This window comes from Dromiciops gliroides, chromosome 1, assembly GCF_019393635.1.
Source record: "Dromiciops gliroides isolate mDroGli1 chromosome 1, mDroGli1.pri, whole genome shotgun sequence".
NCBI classification, from domain to species: Eukaryota; Metazoa; Chordata; class Mammalia; order Microbiotheria; family Microbiotheriidae; genus Dromiciops; species Dromiciops gliroides.
Genome location: NC_057861.1, coordinates 497298366 through 497320151, shown reverse-complemented (window position 1 = coordinate 497320151; position 21786 = coordinate 497298366). Strand labels below are relative to the sequence as shown.

The window sequence follows — 21786 nt, the reverse complement described above, 5'->3', positions numbered from 1 at the left end:
TCCATTAATTTATGTATCATATTTTGTTTAGCAATTCTCCAATTAATGAGCATTTACTCTGTATCTAATTCTTTGCTACCACCAAAAAAAAGGCTGCTATAAATATTTTGGTATATATGGGAACTTTTTTTTTTTTGGTCAAGTCAACTAGCATTTATTAAGTCAGCTAGCATTTATTAAGTGCTTTCTATATTCCAGGTACTGTGCTCAGCACTGGGGATACAAAGAAAGGCAAAAAACACTCCTATGGGCAAATAACTACATACAGAAAAAATATATTCAGGATTATTAGGGGTAATCTGAGAGAAGACACTAAAGTTAAGGAAAAGTGGGAAGAGTTTCTTGCAGAAAGTAGGCCTTTACCTGAGATGAAGGAAACTAGAGAATCTAGGAGTCAGTGATGAGGATGAAAACAGTTCCAGGTATGGGGGCCACCCAGTGGAAACACTCAGATTTGGGAGATTGAGTGTTGTATGCCAGGAACAGTAAGGAAGCCAGTGTCACTGGATTATAGAGTATATGGAAGGTAAATAAGGTTGGAGACTAGAACAGGCAGGTTATGAAGGTCTTTAAAAGCTAAATTGAATTTTTATATCTGATCCTGGAGATCTCCTTGAGAGGTGTAGGGGAATCTCGGTCATAGTGCATGGACGTTTTAGTCACTTGACTTTCATAATTTCCAATTTGCATTCCAAAAAGGTTGTACTGAAACATGGCTTTGCCAACATGCACTAGCTGGATTATGTTACTACAACCCTCCAACACTCACTATACCTGTCTTTCATCATCTTAGCCAATTTTGTAAGGTGTGAGGTGAAACCTCAAGGTTGCTTTGATCTTATTGTTAGTGATTTGGAGCATTTAAAAGTAGTAATAGTTCACATTTTTTCTTTTGAAAACCATTTTCTAATATCCTTTGATTATTGAGGAGTAGTTTTTTTGGTCTTAAATCTTAGTTTTCTTTTTTTCATTTTTATTTTTCAAAAATATTTTATTGATCCTATTTGGTTTTACATCATAGTCATTTCTGGATATATACCTTACCAACCACATTCCTTATTGAAATTTCCCTCATGACAAAGAAAAAAAGTTAAGCAAAAATCACTGATAAAAGGACCATATCTGATAGTATAAGAATTTATTTTTCTTTTAACAGAAGAGTATAACTTAAAAGTTGAGATGGACAAAGGCATAGGAACAAATGATACTGACTGCCCATCATATAGCTCAGTTTACTGCTGCTTCCATCCAACAGTCTTTACATTTCCCTGTGAAAATTTCCTGACTGCTTTTCCTCTTACACTAAATTATTCCACCTTGTCAAGAGGAGGTAAGTCATTCTCTGTTCTTTGGGACCAAGACTCTTCATTATAGTTTCTCAGAGTTTGGTTTCTCTTAGTTTTCTTTTCATTTGTATCATTATACTTATGTATATTCTTTTGATTCAGTTTACTTCATTGCATCAGTTCATACATATACTTTTCACCGTCATTATTTTTATTGTATAATGATATTCTATTATATTCATATTCACTGTTCAGCTATTGAGTCAATCAGAGTTAAGCACATATCAAACTCCTGCTATCCTTCAGAGAAAATCCTGTTTGGTATAGGTTTCAATTAGGAGATGGGATTAGTGGCATCTCGGTTCCTCTCCTATTAAAAAATCATTGGGAGAAGGGATTAGTGCTAAGGAGAATGCCCTCTCCTGTAGACTGGTTGCCCATATACCTAAAGGTTAAAAGGTTAACAAATGGGGTCACTTAGGATGACTGCACCAGTAACTAACTGACTTTGTACACCCAAAGATCCCATCTATTGGAATAAGAACTCACTATTCAACAAAAACTATTGGGGAACCTAGAAAATAGTTTGGCAAAAACTAGGTATTGACCATCATCTCACATTGTACCAAGCTAAGCTCAAAATAGGTACATGATTTAGACATAAGGGATGATATGATAAATGAATGAGTGGATCATAGAAGAAATTACTTCTTGTTTTTTTTTGTTTTGTTTTGTTTTGGGGTTTTTTTTTAGAAGTTACTTGTTAGATCTATGACTAGGGGGAGAGTTCATGGCCAAATAAGAGGTAGATTCATAGGAGGTGAGATAATTAATTTTGATTGCGTACAATTAAGAAGTTTATGCACAAACAATATGAATAAGTAGTTTTCAGAAGAAAAAGTCCAAGCTTTTAATAGCCACATTTTAAAAAATGCTCTAAATCACTAACAGTTGGAGAAGTGCAAATTGAAACAACTCTGAGGTACCACCTCACACCCATAAGAATGGCTAAGATGACAAGAAAGGAAAATGACAAATACTGGAGGGCTGTGGGAAATCAGGTATGCTAATACACTATTGGTGGTTCTGTAAACTAGTATAGTCATGCAGGAAAGCACCACCAAAAGCTATTAAATTATGCATATCATTTGAGCTAGGAAGTATATATAATACAGAAGTCTAGATAGTCTATACCACAATATGAGTCTATTGTATTGTTATTCAGTCATTTGAGTTGTGTCTGACTTTGTGACCCCATTTGGGATTTTGTTGGCAAAGGTACTAGATTAGTCTGCCATTTCATTCTCTAGCTCATTTTATAGATAAGGAAACTAAGTCGAACAGGATTAAGTAACTTGCTAGTAAGTGACAACTAGTAAGTGTCTGAAGTGGGATTTTAACTCAGGTCTTCCTGACTTAAAGGATTAGCACTTTGTATCCAGCGTGCCACCTACCTGCCCCAACATAAGTCTATCCCACAAAAACAGTTGCTATAAATATCTTTGTACACAACTGTTTTTGTGGTTGCAAAGTATTGTCAACTGAGGGGCTGCCAATCAACTGGAAAACGACTGAACAATAATTATACACGAATGTAATGTTTTAACTATTGTGCTATAAGAAACAATGAAGAAAAATGTTTCAGAAAAACCTGAACTTATTTGAACTAATGCAAAGTGAAGTGAGCAAAACCAGAACAATTTATACAATAACAGCAATATTGTAAAGATAATCTACTGCGAAAGACTAAGTGATCAACACCATCATCCACCACAGTTCCAAAGGACTCGTGATGCAATATGCCACCATCCACCCCCAGTTTGAGCACTGATGGACTTATAATGCAAATCGAAGCATTTTCCCCCCTCTTTCTTTTTCTTTTTCTGGACGAAGTTAATGTGGGAATTTATTTTGCACGACTATACATGTTTGCAGTAGGTTTAATTGTTCTTGCATTAGCACTGGGCATGGAAGAGGGGAAGGAGAGAATTAGAAATTGAAAATGAAATAAAAATTTGAAATTATTAGAAATTATTACACCCAATCAATTAGGAACAAAATTGCAAAGTTAAAGGAAAAGGCTGACTGCTTACAAAAATATAAAATGCCCAGATTAACACTAGATAGTAAGATCTAAACTATCTGATCCTAGAGAAATAAAGCAGGCTATAATTGAATTACTAAAAGGAAAAAACCCTTGGGCCAAATTAATTTTTAAGTGAACTCTGTCAGACATTTATTTGTTTGTTTACCCAGAAATTATGTCTCTCAAACTTTTTATTTATTTTTTCCATTTATTTACTTATTTTTGCAGGGCAATGAGGGTTAAGTGACTTGCCTAGGGTCACACAGCTAGTAAGTGTCAAGTGTCTGAGGCTGTATTTGAACTCAGGTCCTCCTGAATCCAGGGCCGGTGCTTTATCTACTGTGCCACCTAGCTGCCCCCATCAGAGATTTAAAGAAAAAGGAGCTTATGCTACATTAACTGTTCACAAAAATAAACTATATGTTTTCTATCAGATAGTAGTAGTAACTGACTTTTATGCAGTATTTTAAGGTTTGAAGAATGCTTTATATGCAGTATTTCATGTGGCATTTTCAACAACCCTATGTGATAGGTCATATTATTCCCATTTTGAAGATAGGAAACTGAGGGAGAATGGTTATGTGAGTTACCCAGAGTCACACAGATAGTTTCTGAGATAGGATTTGAACTTGGGTTTTCTTGACTCTTAAGTAGAGTGCTATGGGACCATTGCTCTGCCCAGTACACCACACTGCTTACTATGCTCCTCATATTCATACCAGGGAAAGGGAACAGAAAAAGAAAACTGTAGAGAAATATTGCTAATAAATATGCACAGCATGAGGACCTGTGACTTTTATCAGTATGGTGAACTGACTTTGGGACTTCTTTGACCTGTATAAGCAAGAACTAGGAACTTGCTTTAGGCACATGGGGATTAATGAATCTTCTAGGAACACATAGTGCTTTTAGGAACACATGAAGTGCTGACTAATCTGACAGACATGGCTGATGTATTTATTTTTTTATTTGTTTGTTTGTCTAACCTTTTCCTTCTCTTCTTGATGGGAAGTTTTGTGGAATCATAATGATGTAAAAAATCAATAAAACAGTATTTTAAATAATTAGTTTTTCTAGTGGTAAGTATAATCAAGAGAGTATAAAGATGGATTTTTTTATAGCTCTGAAAAATTAATGCCTATACTGAATAACTTTTGGTTATTTAATGTAAGAATTCTCAAAATTTTACCTTTTGTTTTTACAGTAGACAATCATTATGTTGGGTATTTGTTGAAAATACTACTATGCCTAGCACTGTGTATACATACAAGAATTAAATTGTTGAGATGTTGTATTTTATGATGAAGCTAGTTTTCTTTTAAAATCTAATGATGTCTCATCTTCTTTTAGATGTTTCTGATAGTGGCTCCTCTTTCTGTACTCTATAACTGGAGAGATGAATTGAATACCTGGGGATATTTCAGAATCACTGTTTTGCACGGTAATAAAAAGGACAATGAGCTGATTCGAGTCAAGCAGGGAAAATGTGAAATTGCTCTAACAACTTATGAGACCCTTCGCTTGTGTTTAGATGAGCTGAACAGGTAGTAAAAATATTTTTTTATTCAGATTCTGTGTCTTTTTTAAGGTTTTTCTTCCCTCGTTTTAGGATCTTATTTTCAATTCTTGATATTATTTCAGCATGATTGAAGTTGATTTCAGGATTAAAGATTTAGAATGCTAATGTTAAAATTGCCTATGAAAATGGAAATGGATGATGCCTCTGAGTTTACTATTTTTGTCAGTGCTACCATACTCACTATATCTCCCATGTTTAAAAACTTGGGATTTTCCCCTCTCATATTCAATTATCACATTCTATCAACTCAATCATCCATCCCTACTCTTTAGGGATTGCCATCATCTAAGTACAAGCCCATATTACTACCCACCTGAATTATTCCAGACATCTTCCATCAGGTCTCATAGCCTCTCCTCCTTCCTCCACTCTAAGATAGCTTTCATATTTTTTATGAGACACATCTTCCTTTCACAGAGCTCTGTTCAATGTGATTCTTTTCCTAGACATACTCTCTGTCTCCTTGTCTCTGAGACTTTGCTTACACCATTTGCTGTGCCTGGAAGTGCTACCTTTTCTTTTATGTATCCATCTTTTAAAACTCATTTTAAATGCTACCTTCTTCATAAAACTTTTCCTGCTGTTTCCCACCCTCTAGGAATAAACTTTGTTCACATAATTTGTTTTGCACTCCAACAGTGCACTTATCATTTGTTATAATTATCTTTATAAATTTCTTCCGCCTACTGTGATATAAGTTCCATGAATATAGGAATTTTTCTTATTTGAATTTTATGTTTAGCCTAGTGGTTTGTATAAAGTGCTTAATAAATGTTGAATTGAATTGAATTGAAAGCTGGCTTTAAGTGTTCCATGCTTCTATTAAAGATACATTGCTAAAACTGTATCAGTGGGGAGTATTTCTATACTGGAATAATCCAGTAGCTAACTATATTGTCTCCAATTTTCATTGCCTCTCTAGATATTTAAACTTTAATTTAATGGCCTATTAATTGTAATCATTTAACTAAGTAAGATTTACATGTACTAACTAGCATGATCACCGAAGAGTAGAGAGAGAAAATCAAATAAAATGGAAGAGAAGAATGGATAAAATATAAATTCTTCATAAATAGTATTGGAGCAAGAGATGGAAAAGGAACTTTGACTTTAAAACTTTGTTTCTTTTTAATTTACAGCATAGAATGGTCTGCTATCATTGTGGATGAAGCTCATAGAATCAAGAATCCAAAGGCACGAGTTACTGAAGTTATGAAAGCTTTGAAATGTAATGTTCGTATAGGCCTCACTGGTACCATTCTTCAGAACAACATGAAGGAACTCTGGTGTGTTATGGACTGGTGAGTGAAAACACATTTTTGTGTGATAATTTTATCCTCTTTATAGCATACTGGAGGGGCAGTATGGTATAATGGATGGAGGATTTGCCTGAAAGACAGGAAGCTCTTATTCAGGTCCTGCCACTGACATATCTTCTATGTGACTTAATATATTTCTTAAAACTGGATACTGATATTTCTTCCTTGAGAGATAATTTAACAAATATCTAATGTTTTGTTATTGCTTTTAGGGCTGTACCAGGACTTTTAGGTAGCATGACTTACTTCAAGAAGCAGTTTTCTGACCCAGTGGAGCATGGACAAAGACATACTGCAACCAAGAGAGAGCTCGCTACTGGCCGAAAGGCCATGCAAAGACTAGCAAGAAAGATGTCTGGCTGGTTTCTGAGGCGTACCAAGACTCTGATCAGGGATCAGTTGCCTAAGAAGGAAGACAGAGTGAGAACTGTGGATTCTTCATTTTAAACTTTGTTTTATTTTGATTTTCTTAACTTTTAAAGTTAGGTCCTCAAGTATTTAGGAATTGAGACCCAGAGTTTGAGGATCATTCTTCAGCTGATGAGAGAATTACATTAAATCTAGGGGTGTTATTATAATATACTAGTTGCTAATGTAGGCTAATTTTAAGAATGATTTTGAATTATTATTTTCTTCTCTTAAATATGAGACAGTGGGATAGGGGGAACTGGAAGGGGAAAGAGTTATATTCAAGTTAATCTTAGAGTATTTACTTTGAGAAGACAATAACCTATTGTATGACTATTAATACTCTTATCTTCTTAGCCTAGGGAGCATTAGCTTCTGCCTGTCACTTTATGTGTCATAAACTCCAGTTTGATGGGACATCAGAGGTCATCTAGTCTAATCTTCTCAATTTTACAGATGAGGAAACTGAGGCCTAAGGACGTTTAATGACATGCCCAAAGACACACAGGTAGAAAGTGTCAGAGGCAGAATTTAAACCTAAGTTTTCTGAATCTTGAGCCAGTGCTCTTTCCACTGTATCACATTGTAGGTCCCTAAGGTAAAGTCACAGTGAGGATAGATACCTCTTTTAGTTAAGAGACTCTATGAAAGAAGAGGTTAGAAATGAAAGAGGGCGGAAAGTATTGTTGATAGGCATGTCAGCTAGTCATAAAACAGTCAGTCAATAGGTATTTATTAAGTACCTACTATATGCTTGGCACTATGCTAAGTTGTGGGAATAGGAAAGGCAAAATACAGTTCCTAGTCTCAAGGAGCTCATGGTCTAATAGGAAACTCATGGTAATATTTAAGTTTTTATTTGCTACAAGAGATAAAATAGTTTCACCTTTCAGTTATAATGCTCTGATTCTCCCATTTACTCTGTTAAAAAATAATTATAGCAAAATAGGATTAATGTTAAAAAAAAGTTGAATTATCTATTAATTTTTCAGTGAAACCCAAAGGCTTAATATTAATTATTTGTGAAGTAGGGGAATAAAGAACCTAGAATTTAAAATACATTTTCAATATGTATTAGTGACATGACTTTGTCCTTTCTTAATCTCTTTTATATTAAAAACAAAAAGAAAACTTTAAAACATGTATCTCTTGAGATTCACATCTTAAAATGAGATAAATACTATAGTTCAAATTCATTCACTGCTTAAAGGAGAAAAATGTCTCAGAAACTTGAGAGAAGTTTTTATGGTGGTGTAACTGTAGGAAGGAAAATTAGTTGTGGGCTGCTTAAGTAGGAACGTTTTATTAATATTACCTACATGGTTATTATGCCTATTAAAGTAAATATTAATAGTTATGTGGGTTTTTTATCTTGGCAGATGGTTTACTGTTCTCTGACAGAATTCCAGAAGGCTGTTTATCAAACTGTATTAGAGACAGAAGACGTAACCTTGATACTTAGAGCTCGGGAACCCTGTACCTGTAACAGTGGTCGTAAAAGAAAAAATTGTTGTTACAAAGTATGCATTTCAGTATTCTCTTTTTATATCTTGTTCTCAATTGTATTGGTCTCTCCTTCCTTTAAGTAACAGAAAAGTAATAGAACTACAACCCCTCTTCTTTCTACAAATCATTCGTGAAGCCTCAGGAATAAGGGAGAATTATTCAGTATTCAACTAACGATTGTTATTAAATGAATTTATATTAGAAAAAAATTATGAAGAATTTCTTCAAATGCTTTCATTGATTACTAGTCTTACACTTCAAACTGCCTACTTGACATTCATAACCAGATATTTTCTGAATCTTCAAACCCAGCACATCTTAACAGGTACTCATCTTCCTGTCAAAACCTGAAGGCATGGTGCCACCACTCTCCTCATCACTCAGACTTACACACACATTTTTGGGTGTATGTATATTTCCAATTACATGTAAAAAAATTAACATGTGTTTTTTAAAATTTTGAATTCCAAATTTTCTTTTTCCCTCTCTGCCCTCCTTCCTCATTGAGAAGGCAGGCAATCTGATATAGGTTATACATGTGCAGTCATGCAAAACATTTCCATATTAGGCATGTTTATGGGAAAAAAACAAACAAACCAAAAAAGAACAACCCCCCCAACCCAAGAAAAAATTAAAAAGTAAAAAAAAAAAAAAGGATGCTTTAATATGCATTTGAACTCCATCAGTTCTTTGGGAGGTGTATAGCATTTTTCATCATTAGTCCTTTGAAATTGTCTTGGACATTGTATTACTGAGAATAGCTAAGTTATTTACAATTAGTCATCCCACAGTATTGCTGTTCCTGTGTACAATATTCTGATTCTACTCACTTCACTCAGCTTAAGTTCATGTAAGTCTTTCCAGGTTTTTCTGAGCTCATCCTGCTCATTTCTTATTGCACAATAGTACTCTGTCACAATCGTATTTCATAACTTGTTCAGCTGTTCCCCAATTGATGGGCATTCCCTCAATTTCCATTTCTTTGCCACCCCCCCCAAAAAAAGAGCTGCTCTAGATATTTTTCTACATTAGAGGCCCTTTTCCCTTTTTAAAAAATCTCTTTGGGATTCAGACCTAGTAGTGGTATTGCTGGGTCAATGGGTATATATGGTTTTATAGCCCTTTGGGCATAGTTCCAAATTGTTTTCTAGAATGGTTGGATCAGTTCAATGCATTAGTGTTCCAATTTTTCCACTTCCAAAAGAGTTTTCTGTGAAATACTATCATGGGCAGCTATCATAATTGACCTGGTTGTTTTGTTGCCCTTAATCCTCTGGCTACAAAAATATTTAACCCAGTTTGTTACCATTTCAACCCTTTCTACAATGCAAAACTATTTTGTATTTTTCTTTAAAAAGAACCAATGCAACATTCTTTGATTAAATTACCGAGTGTAAATTTGCATTAAAAAGATAAGACAGTATGCTCTTTAGGTGCATATTCTGGTTAAAGCAACTATCTATTCTTTTTTGAAAAATGAAGGTTTATCATGGGCACCATGAAGCTGCTTCTGAAGCTTCCCCTGACCCTTCCTCCTCTCCTGCAGAGGTGATTGTTCTCTTTTCAAATGATCATGTGTTTATTTACCTAAGAACTGGGAACATTTCATTTTGATCTTTGTATCTTTATTTTCCAGCCCTGAGCCTCCTACCTACTATACTGCATTTAATAAATGTTTCTGAATTAAGTTGACTTGAACTCATTTTACCCAAAATAATGGAAGGGAAGCAAATATTGAAAGCAATATATATTTTCTTGAATCCCAGTCATTTTAGATCCTTGATAATACATTTCATTTTTTTTTTCTTTTCTTTCAATTGCTCTAGACCAATTCGTATGGTGAAACAGTGAAATCTCTTTATTTCAGTTATCTTGCAATCCTACAGAAGGTATCGAATCATGCTGCACTGCTACAGGCCAGTAGCAACACTAGTAAACAGCAGGTTTGTCTCTTAGGTTTTCTGTGTTAATTTTAGACTAAAATTTGTTGTAATATATGCCATTCAAATGTTCTACTTTACATTTATTTCACTTACGTAAAAACTGACTTGCTCATATTTGAATTACTGAAAATAATTCAGATTATTGGAGTTCATATAGTTGGAAAATAATTTAAAATCAAGAGAATTTTGTGTGTGTGTGAGACAGTTGGGGTTAAGTGACTTGCCCAGGGTCACATAGCTAGGAAGTGTTATGTGTCTGAGGTCGGTTTTGAACTCAGGTTCCCCTGACTCCGGGGCTAGTGCTCTATCCACTGCACTACCTAGCTGCCCCCAAATCAGGAGAATTTAATATATAAAAGTGGTTTGAACTATTTTAATTCAAGGTGTACTAACTTCCAACTTGTATGTATATTTATGTGCATAAATATATTTGTAAATATACACATTTAATGTTATTTAATTATTTGTTCAACTATATCATGATCTATTTAACCAAGATAAGGACACTTAATTCTAATAGTCCGTGGATTTGAATGGCAAGAGTGCTGTTTCATAAATTGACAAAAGCCAGTAAATCCAAAATTTAAGTTGATTTTGTAATTTTACTTTGTCCTTTATCGTGTGTATAATGGACACAACAGGAATAAAGGTTAAGTCTTAGCTAGTAATGTTTTTACCTTTTGAGTTATCCAAATTCTAGGTATTGGGATCATAGGATCACAGTGTTTAAATGTATTTGGTTTTAGCAGAAAGAGAGGGAAAATCAAGACTAGAAGTCAGGGTGCCTAAGTGCCTAAATCTAATCCAGGGTTCTTAACATTTTGTGTGTCCTAGATGCCTTTGGAAGTCTGGTGAAGCTTATGGACCCTTTCTCAAAATAACATTATAAATGCAAAAAATAAAATACATAGAATTACAATATTAATTATATCAAAATATAATTATTAAAAAAAATTTTTTTCAGCAAGGTTAGGGGGCAGCTGCGTGGCGCAGTGAATAAAGCACCAGCCCTAGATTCAGGAGAACCTGAGTTCAATTCTGGCCTCAGACACTTGATCCTTACTAGCTGTGTGACCCAGAGCAAGTCACTTAACCCTCATTGCCCTGCAAAAACAAAACAAAAAGCAAGTTTATAAACTACAGGTTAAGAAGCCCTGTTCTAATTCCTGTTCTGTCACTAATTGGCTGTATGAACTTGGTCAGATGACCTCTCTGGACTTACATTTTTCTCATCTGTAAATTAAAGAGGTTGGAAGAGGTGTTCTTTAATATCTCTTTCAGGTCTAAAATTTTGTTTTTATTGGTTTAGGTAATGGCTCCGTTTTTGTACCTTTTTTTAGTCTGATAAAATTTAACATTATATTGGTTTATATTTGGTATCATTATACTTTTTAAGAACATTTGCTACTTGATATGGAAAACCTGAATAAATCTAGGAATGATTGGTTACATAGTAATTTATGTAAAATCTAGTGAAACCTTTTTCACTTTGATGTCTAATGAGCTAGTGGTCAAATTGAAAATAGCAAAATGTACAAAGTATTATATTACTTTGAACTGACAAAATCTACCATCAGAAGACAGTTTCATGTTCCAATTTTAGTTCATATTAGTTAATTTCTTAAATAAGATTCTCTTATACTCATCCTTCTTTCCACTTCCCCTATTTTCTTTAGGAAACACATCTCAAAAGGATATGCAATCAAGTTTTTTCCAAATTCAAGGATTTCATGCAAAAGAGTAAAGATGCAGCCTTTGAAACTATTTCTGATCCAAAATACAGTGGCAAAATGAAGGTAAATATTTTGGGGGGAGTAGAGGAAATTATATAAAGTGCAAATCACCTCACACACTTCCACTTGAACCTCTGTAAAAATTGGCTTAAGAATCTGCCTTTATGGGGAAGCTAGGTGGCACAGTGGGTAGAGCATTGACCTTGGAGTCAGGAGGACCTAAGTTCAAATTTGACTTCAGACACTTAATACTATGTGACCCTTGGCAAGTCACTTAACCCCAAGTGCCTTTAAAAAAAAAAGAAAGATCTGCCTTTATGTCTAAAGGATATCATATCCTTTTGAAAATATATGCAATAGGTTTTTCATTTCTAATTGGATCTTCCTAAAATTTATTCATATATCTCAAGTTAAAGATCCCTGGCCAAAACTTAATTTCTGTCCAATAACTCTCCAGGTTTCACTGCATTCTTTTCAAAAACAGTTCTTCCCCAAATAATTTATACTCTCAAGTTTGCTGAACAAGAGGTTATTAAGTTTATTTTTAACCATCATTAAAGAGTTTTGGTGATTTGAGATTTATAATATAATTTGAAGTTTAAAATTGACATTTTCCCTCTATTTCTATTTTTTCTCCATTTTCCCCTTTGAGCGTCTACATCTTTGTTCTTCCACATGAATGCTGTTAATATTTTGTCTAATTCTACAAAATTTCCACTTGGGAGTCTGAATGGCACACCATTATCTATGTAAATTAATTTAGTTAGTATTTTGATTTTTATCATATTGGTGTGGCCAAACCAATTAGAATTTGGAAGGGAAAAATTATGCCCATAATACATATGTAGTATGAATAAATACTACAAGGAAGTCAAAGATAGAAACATTGCATAGACATCTCTTATCTATCTCTAAGATGAACAGATTCAAAGTTTGCTCCAAAAGAGCATTAAAAAATATAAATACACACACACACACACACACACACACACAAATGTTTCTCACAGTTAGACTCCTTGAGGGAAAGTATTTTTCATTTTTGTATCCTGTTTCTCACATAATCCCTGGTTCATATTAGTCGCTAATATACTTGTTGGTTGATGGATTGATACTCAAGAAAAGAATTGCAAATCATTAACAAGCATAGGAGGGGGCGGCTAGGTGGCACAGTGGATAAAGCACCAGCCCTGGATTCAGGAGACCTGAGTTCAAATCTGGCCTCAGACACTTTACACTTACTAGCTGTGTGACCCTGGGCAAGTCACTTAACCCCCATTGCCCCGCAAAAAAAAAAAGAAAAAAAACAAGCATAAGAAAGATTCAAATCAGCACAGTTTTGAGGTTTCACCTCACATCCAGTAAGTTAGTCAAGATGACAAAAGATGGAAATAGCGTTAGAGTAGTAGTGGGAAAGACTGGCACACTAATACATTGTTATCCAAGCTGATAGTTGCCTCAACGGTTATGGAAAATTTTTGTAATTTTGCTAAAATAAATGATGAAAATGCCTAGACTCTTTGACCCACAGATTCTACTAGGCATATATTCCAAGGAAGTCAAAGATAGAAGGGTTCCGTATACAACTAAATATTTATAGCAGTACTCTTTGTGTTAGTAAAGAGTTAAAAACAAGGTTGATAGGGCAGCTAGGGGGTGCAGTGGATAAAGCACCAGCCCTGGATTCAGGAGGACCTGAGTTCAAATCCTGATTCAGACACTTGACACTTACTAGCTGTGTGACACTGGGCAAGTCACTTAACCCTCATTGCCCCACAAAAATAAACAAACAAATAGGCAAATAAATAAATGAAAACAAGGTTGATACTCATCACTTGAGGAATAACTAAACAAATGATCATATATGAATATGATGGAATATTGCTCTGTGCCTTCAGGAATGAAAAATATGAATAATCCAGAGTCACATAACAAAACTGATATGATAATGTGTGGTTCAGTAAGTAGAACCAGAAAAACAAATACACAATTACTGCAACAATGTTAAATGGAAAGAACAATAACCAAAAATCGCCCCCACAAACCCCCGACAACTGTATAGACAACTGTAGAAGAACCAGAATTCAGCCTCAAAGAATAGTTGAGAAAATATATCTCTCCCTTCACTGGAAGATTGGGAGGTAGTATGGATATAGAACATTGGCATCTACTCCTAGACATGCCTGATCTTAGTTGGTTTTGCCGAATTTCCCATTATCTATTTTCTTCTTTGTACAAAGAATGGCTTGCTGGATTGAATAAGGAGAATGGTATATTTGTGAATAAAGGTGATATAAAACCAAAACATATAAAGAAAAATAAAAGAATATTAAAAATACCAGTTTTGGGGGCAGCTAGATGGCGCAGTGGATTATGCACTGGCCCTGGATTCAGGAGTACCTGAGTTCAAATCCGGCCTCAGACACTTCACACTTACTAGCTGTGTGACCCTGGGCAAGTCACTTAACCCCAATAGCCTCACCAAAAAAAAAAAAAAAAAAAATATATATATATATATATATATATATATATATATATATATATATATATATATATATATATATATATACCAGTTTTGTACATAGAGTATGGCATAGTTTATCTTCTAGCTAAACAATGTACATGAGGACAACAATGACATTATGACCATGGGGAAATCAATAAGCACTCACTGTCCCAGGAAACTCTCAAAGACTTCAGGACAGTTGACAGTATGCATTAGTAGAGGAAATTCTTCACTTGAAATTCTCTTTGCAGGTGACTAGACAAATAAAAATGTAAATGCTTTGTGTTGTTGAATTTTTTATAGATCATGTGACTTATTTTTCTATTTGACTTGTTCTTTGGGAAGATCACTTTGGCAGCTGAGTGGAAAATGGATTGGAATGGGGAAGGATTTGAAGCAAGGAGGAAGGCTATTGTAGTAGTACAGAAATGATGTAATGAGGGCCTCCACCAGGATAGTGGTTGTGTGAGTGGAGAAAAAAGAACCTAGAAATATTGTGAAGTTAGAAATGGCAGGATTCAGTAACAGATTCTGCATATGGAGTGACTCTGTAAAGAGTTGAGGATAACATCAGGATTGTGAGTGTAGGTTTCTGGGAGAATGGTGGTGCTCTTGATGGTAATAAGGAAATGCAGAGGGTTTGGGGAGTGTAACGATTGGAATGACGCCACCTGCTGGATACTTACTGTAGAAGAGTTCTGCCCATGAAGCAAAGGTCTTTGAGGGCAAGACCAGGCTTCAGGAAGTGACGCGGACTAGTGGGAGGAGGAAGGAAGAGACTGGCGCTCAGGCTCGCTCTTCTTTCCTCTGGACTCTGGCGGAGAAGGGAGCTAGAAATGCGCTCTCCCTTTAATAGATAGGAATCTAGGCCTTTCTCTCTCTCTTTACCAAATTCTTATTCTCCTTAATAAATGCTTAAAAGTCTAACTCTTGCTAAAGCTTATAATTTATTGGCGACCACTCATTAGATATTTTAGACAGTTTAGCTAGAATTTTAGAATACATCTTGACTCAGAATATAATATATAATTATGCAACAATTTCAAATAATACCTTTTTTTACTTAGTATACAATTACTTTTGTGAAAAATCTGAACATATTTAAATATAAGTTAAAGCACAACAGAATCTCAAAGAAAACTTTTTTTTTTGAAAAAAAGAAAACTTTTACAAATGTTCCCCTCTTTTTTTTTTTTTTTGGAATATGCTTATCAAAAATAATACTTCCAGAATCAATTTACACTTGCCATGGCAACCAATTTGCCAAGGAAATGCTTTAAAGAGTTTGATCAAATAATCAGTTGAGAAAAAATAACAAAAACAAACAACTCAGAATATGGGAGCACGATACTCCTAGAATTAACATTGTATTATGAAATCAAAACCATCTTGCAATTTTTTAAAATTAGATAAATGAATAGAAGAAAATACACATGGAATAAAAGACAGTGAAATTCAAACTAAGGAAATCTAAATGAGAATGAACTTAATATTAATAAGAGTATTATAAAATATAAACTTGATCACATGACTAAAAAGTTTTTACAAATATTCTCCTTGTTTTAAAAACTAAGTATAAGACACAATCTCAAAAGCATGAAAATCTCTATGAAAATAAACCCATACCATTAATTTCAAAATGTATATGTAATAGCATAGAAATCCTATGTAACCTCTGAACTGATACTATCACTCTGAGTGAATTCAGAACACTTTTGATTCCGATATCTAAAATCCCCAATACTCATATCAATACCTTGCTGCTTACTTCTACATTTCTGTAAAATATATACCCTTCCATGGCAAAAGAAGCGGAGTCTTGAACTATGGTGATGATTGTCATTCTTATTCAGCTTAAGTTTTTCTTCTTTAACCCCTCTATATTGTCTGTCAGTCTTTTCACCATACAAATGCTTTATAATATTACTAATTAAAGACAAAAGCAGGTTAGCAAAATTACGAACAAAACGGGCATATGTGGAACTTAAAGGGCTTTCTAAGATTGTCTCAAAAGCATAGCCAGGCTGGGGAAGGGCTGAGCCTGAATCTGCAAATGTAGTTAGAGAAAGTTGAGCATGGCATCAGATCTCTGGACTTCCCAGGCAGGGGAAGCAATGGGCTTGGCCATGGGAGGAGTAGAGGGTGGGGTCTGTAGAGGAGGGGAGGGACCAGCACAATTTGAATCAGACTTGATTTTGAACTCAGGCCTGGATTCCTCTTCCCCCACTTTGCCTCCAGGTGCTAGGGGATTAAAAGCTTCCAGAGGGTGGGTCATTGCCTCCAGGCATGCAAAATTAAAGCAACAATTACTGTTAGAACTGGGAAAAGCTGCGGGAATCTCTTCAGGTTTCTCTGAAAAAGCATGGTTGGGAGAGGGAGAGATATTTCCTTGTGTGAGTAAGTTGCTGGCTCTTTTAACAAAAATAAAAAGAAAAATAGAAAATCCACAAAAACAAAGCATTAACATGATCTTATCTCCCATTTGTCTGGTTAAACAGACTAAAATCAAAAATAGGATAATTAGGGAGTTTAAAAGGTCCATTTGAAAAAATTTAAAGGGAAAACACCAGGCAATTCAGCAGTACTTAAGATTTAAAGGGTTAGGGTAGGGAAAATTTCTTACCCAACCGGAAGATCAGAAGTGAGGTTCAGCTTTCCTCGTCGTGGTCAGCCATCTGTTAAGGGCTAAAATTCTAGCTAAACTGTCTAAAATATCTAATGAGTGGTCGCCAATAAATTATAAGCTTTAGCAAGAGTTAGACTTTTAAGCATTTATTAAGGAGAATAAGAATTTGGTAAAGAGAGAGAGAAAGGCCTAGATTCCTATCTATTAAAGGGAGAGCGCATTTCTAGCTCCCTTCTCCGCCAGAGTCCAGAGGAAAGAAGAGCGAGCCTGAGCGCCAGTCTCTTCCTTCCTCCTCCCACTAGTCCGCGTCACTTCCTGAAGCCTGGTCTTGCCCTCAAAGACCTTTGCTTCATGGGCAGAACTCTTCTACAGTAAGTATCCAGCAGGTGGCGTCATTCCAATCGTTACAGGAGAGAGATAATGAGTTCTGTTTTGGACATGTTCATTTTGAGATATCTGAAAGCTATGAATGTGAAAAATAGCATGCTTCAGTCTGTTCCATCAATATCAGTTCTTTTTTTTAGAGGTGGATAGTATGCTTTATCAATAGTTCTTTGGAATTGTCTTGGTTCATTGCATTGTTGAGAACAGTCAAGTCATTCACAGTTCTTCATCAAACAATATTGCTGTCTCTGTGTACAATGTTCTCTTGGTTTTGCTCCCTTCACAATACATCATTTAATACATGTCTTTCCAGACCTTTCTGAAGTCATCCTGCTTGTCATTTCTTATAGCACAATAATAATCCATCACCATTATATACCACAGTTTGTTTAGCCTTTCCCCAACTGATGGGCATTCCTTTGATTTCTAATTCTTAGGCACCACAAAAAGAGCTGCAATAAATATTTTTGTACAAATAAGTCTTTTTGTCTTTTGGGGGATGTTTTTGGGATATAAACCTAGCAGTAGTATTGCTGGATCAAAGGGTATGCACAGTTCTGTAGCCCTTTGGGCATAGTTCCAAACTGCTCTCCAGAATGTTTGGATCTTTTCACAACTTTCACAGCTTTCCCATATCCCCTCCACCATCCAGTATTTTCCATTTTTGTTATATTTGCCACTCTGATAGGTGTGAGGTGATACTTGAGTTGTTTTAATTTGCATTTCTCTGATCAATAATGATCTAGAACATTTTTTCATATGATTATAGATAGCTTTGATTTCTGTCTGAATTTGATTTCTTTGTCTGAAAACTGCTTGTTCATATCTTTTGAACATTTATCAATTGGGGAATGACTTGTATTTTTATAAATTAGACTCTGTTTTCTATATATTTGAGAAATGAGGCCTTTATCAGAGATATTTGTTTCATTCTTTCCCAGTTTTCTAACTCCCTTGTAATCTTGGTTACATTAGTTTTGTTTGTGCAAAAGCTTTTTAATTTTTTATAATAAAAATTATATATTTTATATTTAATTTTATTCTCTATATCTTCTTTGTTCATAAATTCTTCCCCTGCTCATAAATCTGACAGATAAATGATTCCATACTCCCTTAATTTGCTTATGGTATCATCCTTTATGTGTAAATCATGTACCCATTTTGAACTTATTTTAGTATATGATATGGGATATTGGTCTATACCTAATTTCTGCCATACTATTTTCCAACTTAGTTTCTATCTATTGTATTCCACTCATCTACCTCTCTAATTCTTAGCTAGTACTAGGTTGTTTTGATAATTACCACTTTATAATACAGTTTGAGATCAGGTATTGCTAGACCCCCTTCTTTCGTATTTTTTTCATTGATTCCCATGATATCTTTCAACTTTTGTTTTTCCAGATGAATTTTATTATTTTTTCCAGCTCTATGAAGTATTTTTTGATAGTTTAATTGGTATCGCACTAAATAAATAAATTAACTTAAGTATGATTGTCATTTTTATCATATTGCCTCTGCCTACCCATGAGCAATTAATATTTTTCCAATTGTTTAGATATGACTTTATGTATATGAAAAGTGTTTTGTAGTTCTGGTCATATAGTTGCTGTGTTTGCCTTGGGAGGTAGACTCCCAAGTATTTTATATTGGCCACAGTTATTTTAGATGGAATTTCTCTTTCTATCTGTTGTTGCTGGCTATTGATAATATATAGAAATGCTGATGATTTATGTGGGTTTATTTTGTATCCTGCAACTTTGCTAAAGTTGTTAATAATTTCAAGTAGCTTTTTAGTTGATTCTCTAGGATTTTCTAAGTATAACATCATATCATCTGCAGAGAGTGATAGTTTTGTTTCCTTATTACCTATTCTAATTCCTTTAATTTCTTTTCTCTTATTGCTATAGCTAACATTTTTAATACAATATTAAATAATAGACGTGATAATGTGCATCCTTGCTTCACCCCCGATTGTATTAGGAAGGCTTATCCCCATTACAGATAATGCTTGCTGATGGTTTTAGATAAATAGTACTTATTATTTTAAGGTAAGCTCCTTTTATTCCTATGCTCTCTAGTGTTTTAAATAAGAATGGGTGCTGTATTTTGTCAAAGGTCTTTTCTGCATCTATTAAGATAATCATATGATATCTGTTGCTTTTGTTATTGATTCCTCTTATATGTCTTCTTTGAAACTGAGCTTGGTCATTATAATTTCGTTGCATTCATTTTTGACTATTTTATAAATTGTTGTGTTGTGTTTTTTTTCTGGTATAGCTTACGTCACTTTGTATTAGTTCATATATATTCTCTCAGACCTCTCTGAATTCATGATTTCTTATAGCACAGTAGTACTCCTTTACATTCATGTACTAAAGTTTCTTTGCCCATTCCCTAGTAGATGGGTATATACTTTGTCCCTAGTTCTTTGCTATTGCAAAAAAAAATGCTTGTGTCAGTATTTTCATATATAGAGAGAGCTTTTCATTTTATCATTGACTTTTTTAGTCATATGACCACTAGTGGAATCTCTGGATCAAAGAGAAATGGATATTTTAATCACTTCATTGTTCATAACCAATATCCTTTCTCTCTTTTTTTGGTTATACATTTCTTTGCTTTGCCTGCATATTTCTTGACAACCTTCTCAGCTTTGCTGTGTTGTCTTTTTGGTGACTGAGCTTTATTTCTTTTGAAACTATGGTATTCTGTGACTTTCTGTCACAAAGCGTCATTAGAAGACTTTTGATCTTTAAAAGATAGGCAGGCCATTGTTTCAAGGAAAAGCTATAAGCACTTAACAATTTCCCAGATGCTATCTAGCCTATTATCTTCTTATTATTCTCTGTCTAACTAGTTATCACTTATTTACATATAGCTCTGAATTATTTGCTTTCTCACTAGAATGGGGTGTGCCAATGATTATTGTTAGGAGGTCAGTGTCAGATATTAGAAATTAGGGCCATAAATAAACAGGAGGATGAGTAAGGAGAGACCACATCCTTCTAATTATTTTGAGAAGACATATCTCAAAACATTCAGCCCATATATTTAATGAGAAAATTATATTAAATATAGAGAACGTTTAGATATAGTATATATTTATCAAACAATGGAAGAACATTACTTTGCATTTTAGTCTAGTGTTATACTAATGTCATTTATATAGAAAGAAATAGATGTTTTGGAAATTGATTTATTTTTGGACATCATGTTAAAATATTATTTACTTTTAAAAAATTAAGTAAATTACAAGTTTTTAGACATTTCAGCTTTTGTTGCCAATATAATTATGATATAGTTTGACAGGAAACACTCCTGTATTTGGCAGGGAAAAAAATCGAATGAAAAAGAATGCTAGGGATAGGGATATATGAAAATAACTTCTTAGACATTCCAACATGATAACTTTACATGTGTGAATTATACCTCAAGTGGGCACTAGTTAACTACCATTCTGTGGTTCACTTCCAGGTCCTTCAGCAGCTTTTAAATCATTGCAAAAAAAACAGGGACAAAATTCTTCTTTTTTCCTTTTCTACCAAGGTAAGTACCTTATGATTTGTATTCATGGCTGACCTCAGTAGTAATTCCTAAGGCCTAAAAAAGGTGGCAGCGGCAGCAGCTGTTAGCCATGTTTTCTGTTATATACATCATTGAAAGTGGTAATTTAGTAGGCAGCATATCCTTTAAAAAGAGATTTGAATCTTCATTAAGTCAAGCGGCATCATCAAAGCCTAAACTCAAAAATATAGATAGAAAGATCTATAGAATATATAATTTTCCCTCATAAATGCTATTTTCTAAAGATCTGTGTTATAAAAGCCTAACACTGCTTTACTCATAGTATATACTTAATAAATAATTATCAGTTGAATAAGTCAAAGACCAAAGGCTGGAATAACATTCTATAGCATAGCAAACATAATTAAGAATATTTAAGTAAATAACATGGTTAATTGTTCATACTTTTAAAATGGAACTTTTTTGGTTTCTTTGTATTTTAAAAATCTACAAAATTAACATTTGAAAATGAAAAAAACAAAAGTCAGCTACCATTTATTAAACACCTACTATGGGCCAGGCACTGCACTAAGTGCTGAGAATACAAAGAAAGACAAAAAAATCAATGCCTCCCTTAAAGGAGCTCACAATGTAATGGGGAGGTAACGTACAAACAATTCTATACAAAGTATGTACAGGATAAATTGGAGATGATCTCATGGGAAAAAACACTATAATTAAGAGGGACCAAAGAAGGCTTCTTGAAATAAGGTGGGGAAGTCAGAGGGCATAGGAGGGAGAGAATTCCGACAAAAGGAACAGTGAGGAGGCTAGTGTCATTGAGTCATAGAGTGCTTGAGGGTGAATAAAGTGTAAGATGACTGGAAAGGTGGGAGGTGACCAGAT

At 34.3% G+C, this 21786-nt stretch overlaps 1 protein-coding gene across 4 annotated transcripts in view; it reads left to right on the top strand.

The window, feature by feature from the left end:
• The window catches only part of ERCC6L2 (ERCC excision repair 6 like 2), a 149610-nt gene that overhangs the window by 37006 nt on the left and 90818 nt on the right, over positions 1 to 21786 (top strand). For all 4 annotated transcript variants that reach the window (XM_043976904.1, XM_043976903.1, XM_043976902.1 and 1 more), the window contains exons 4-10: positions 4723 to 4916; positions 6091 to 6252; positions 6483 to 6690; positions 8058 to 8198; positions 10011 to 10127; positions 11804 to 11923; positions 20851 to 20922. In XM_043976904.1, coding sequence (XP_043832839.1) covers positions 4723 to 4916; positions 6091 to 6252; positions 6483 to 6690; positions 8058 to 8198; positions 10011 to 10127; positions 11804 to 11923; positions 20851 to 20922 — 1014 coding nt within the window. The remainder of the gene's footprint in view (positions 1 to 4722; positions 4917 to 6090; positions 6253 to 6482; positions 6691 to 8057; positions 8199 to 10010; positions 10128 to 11803; positions 11924 to 20850; positions 20923 to 21786) is intronic.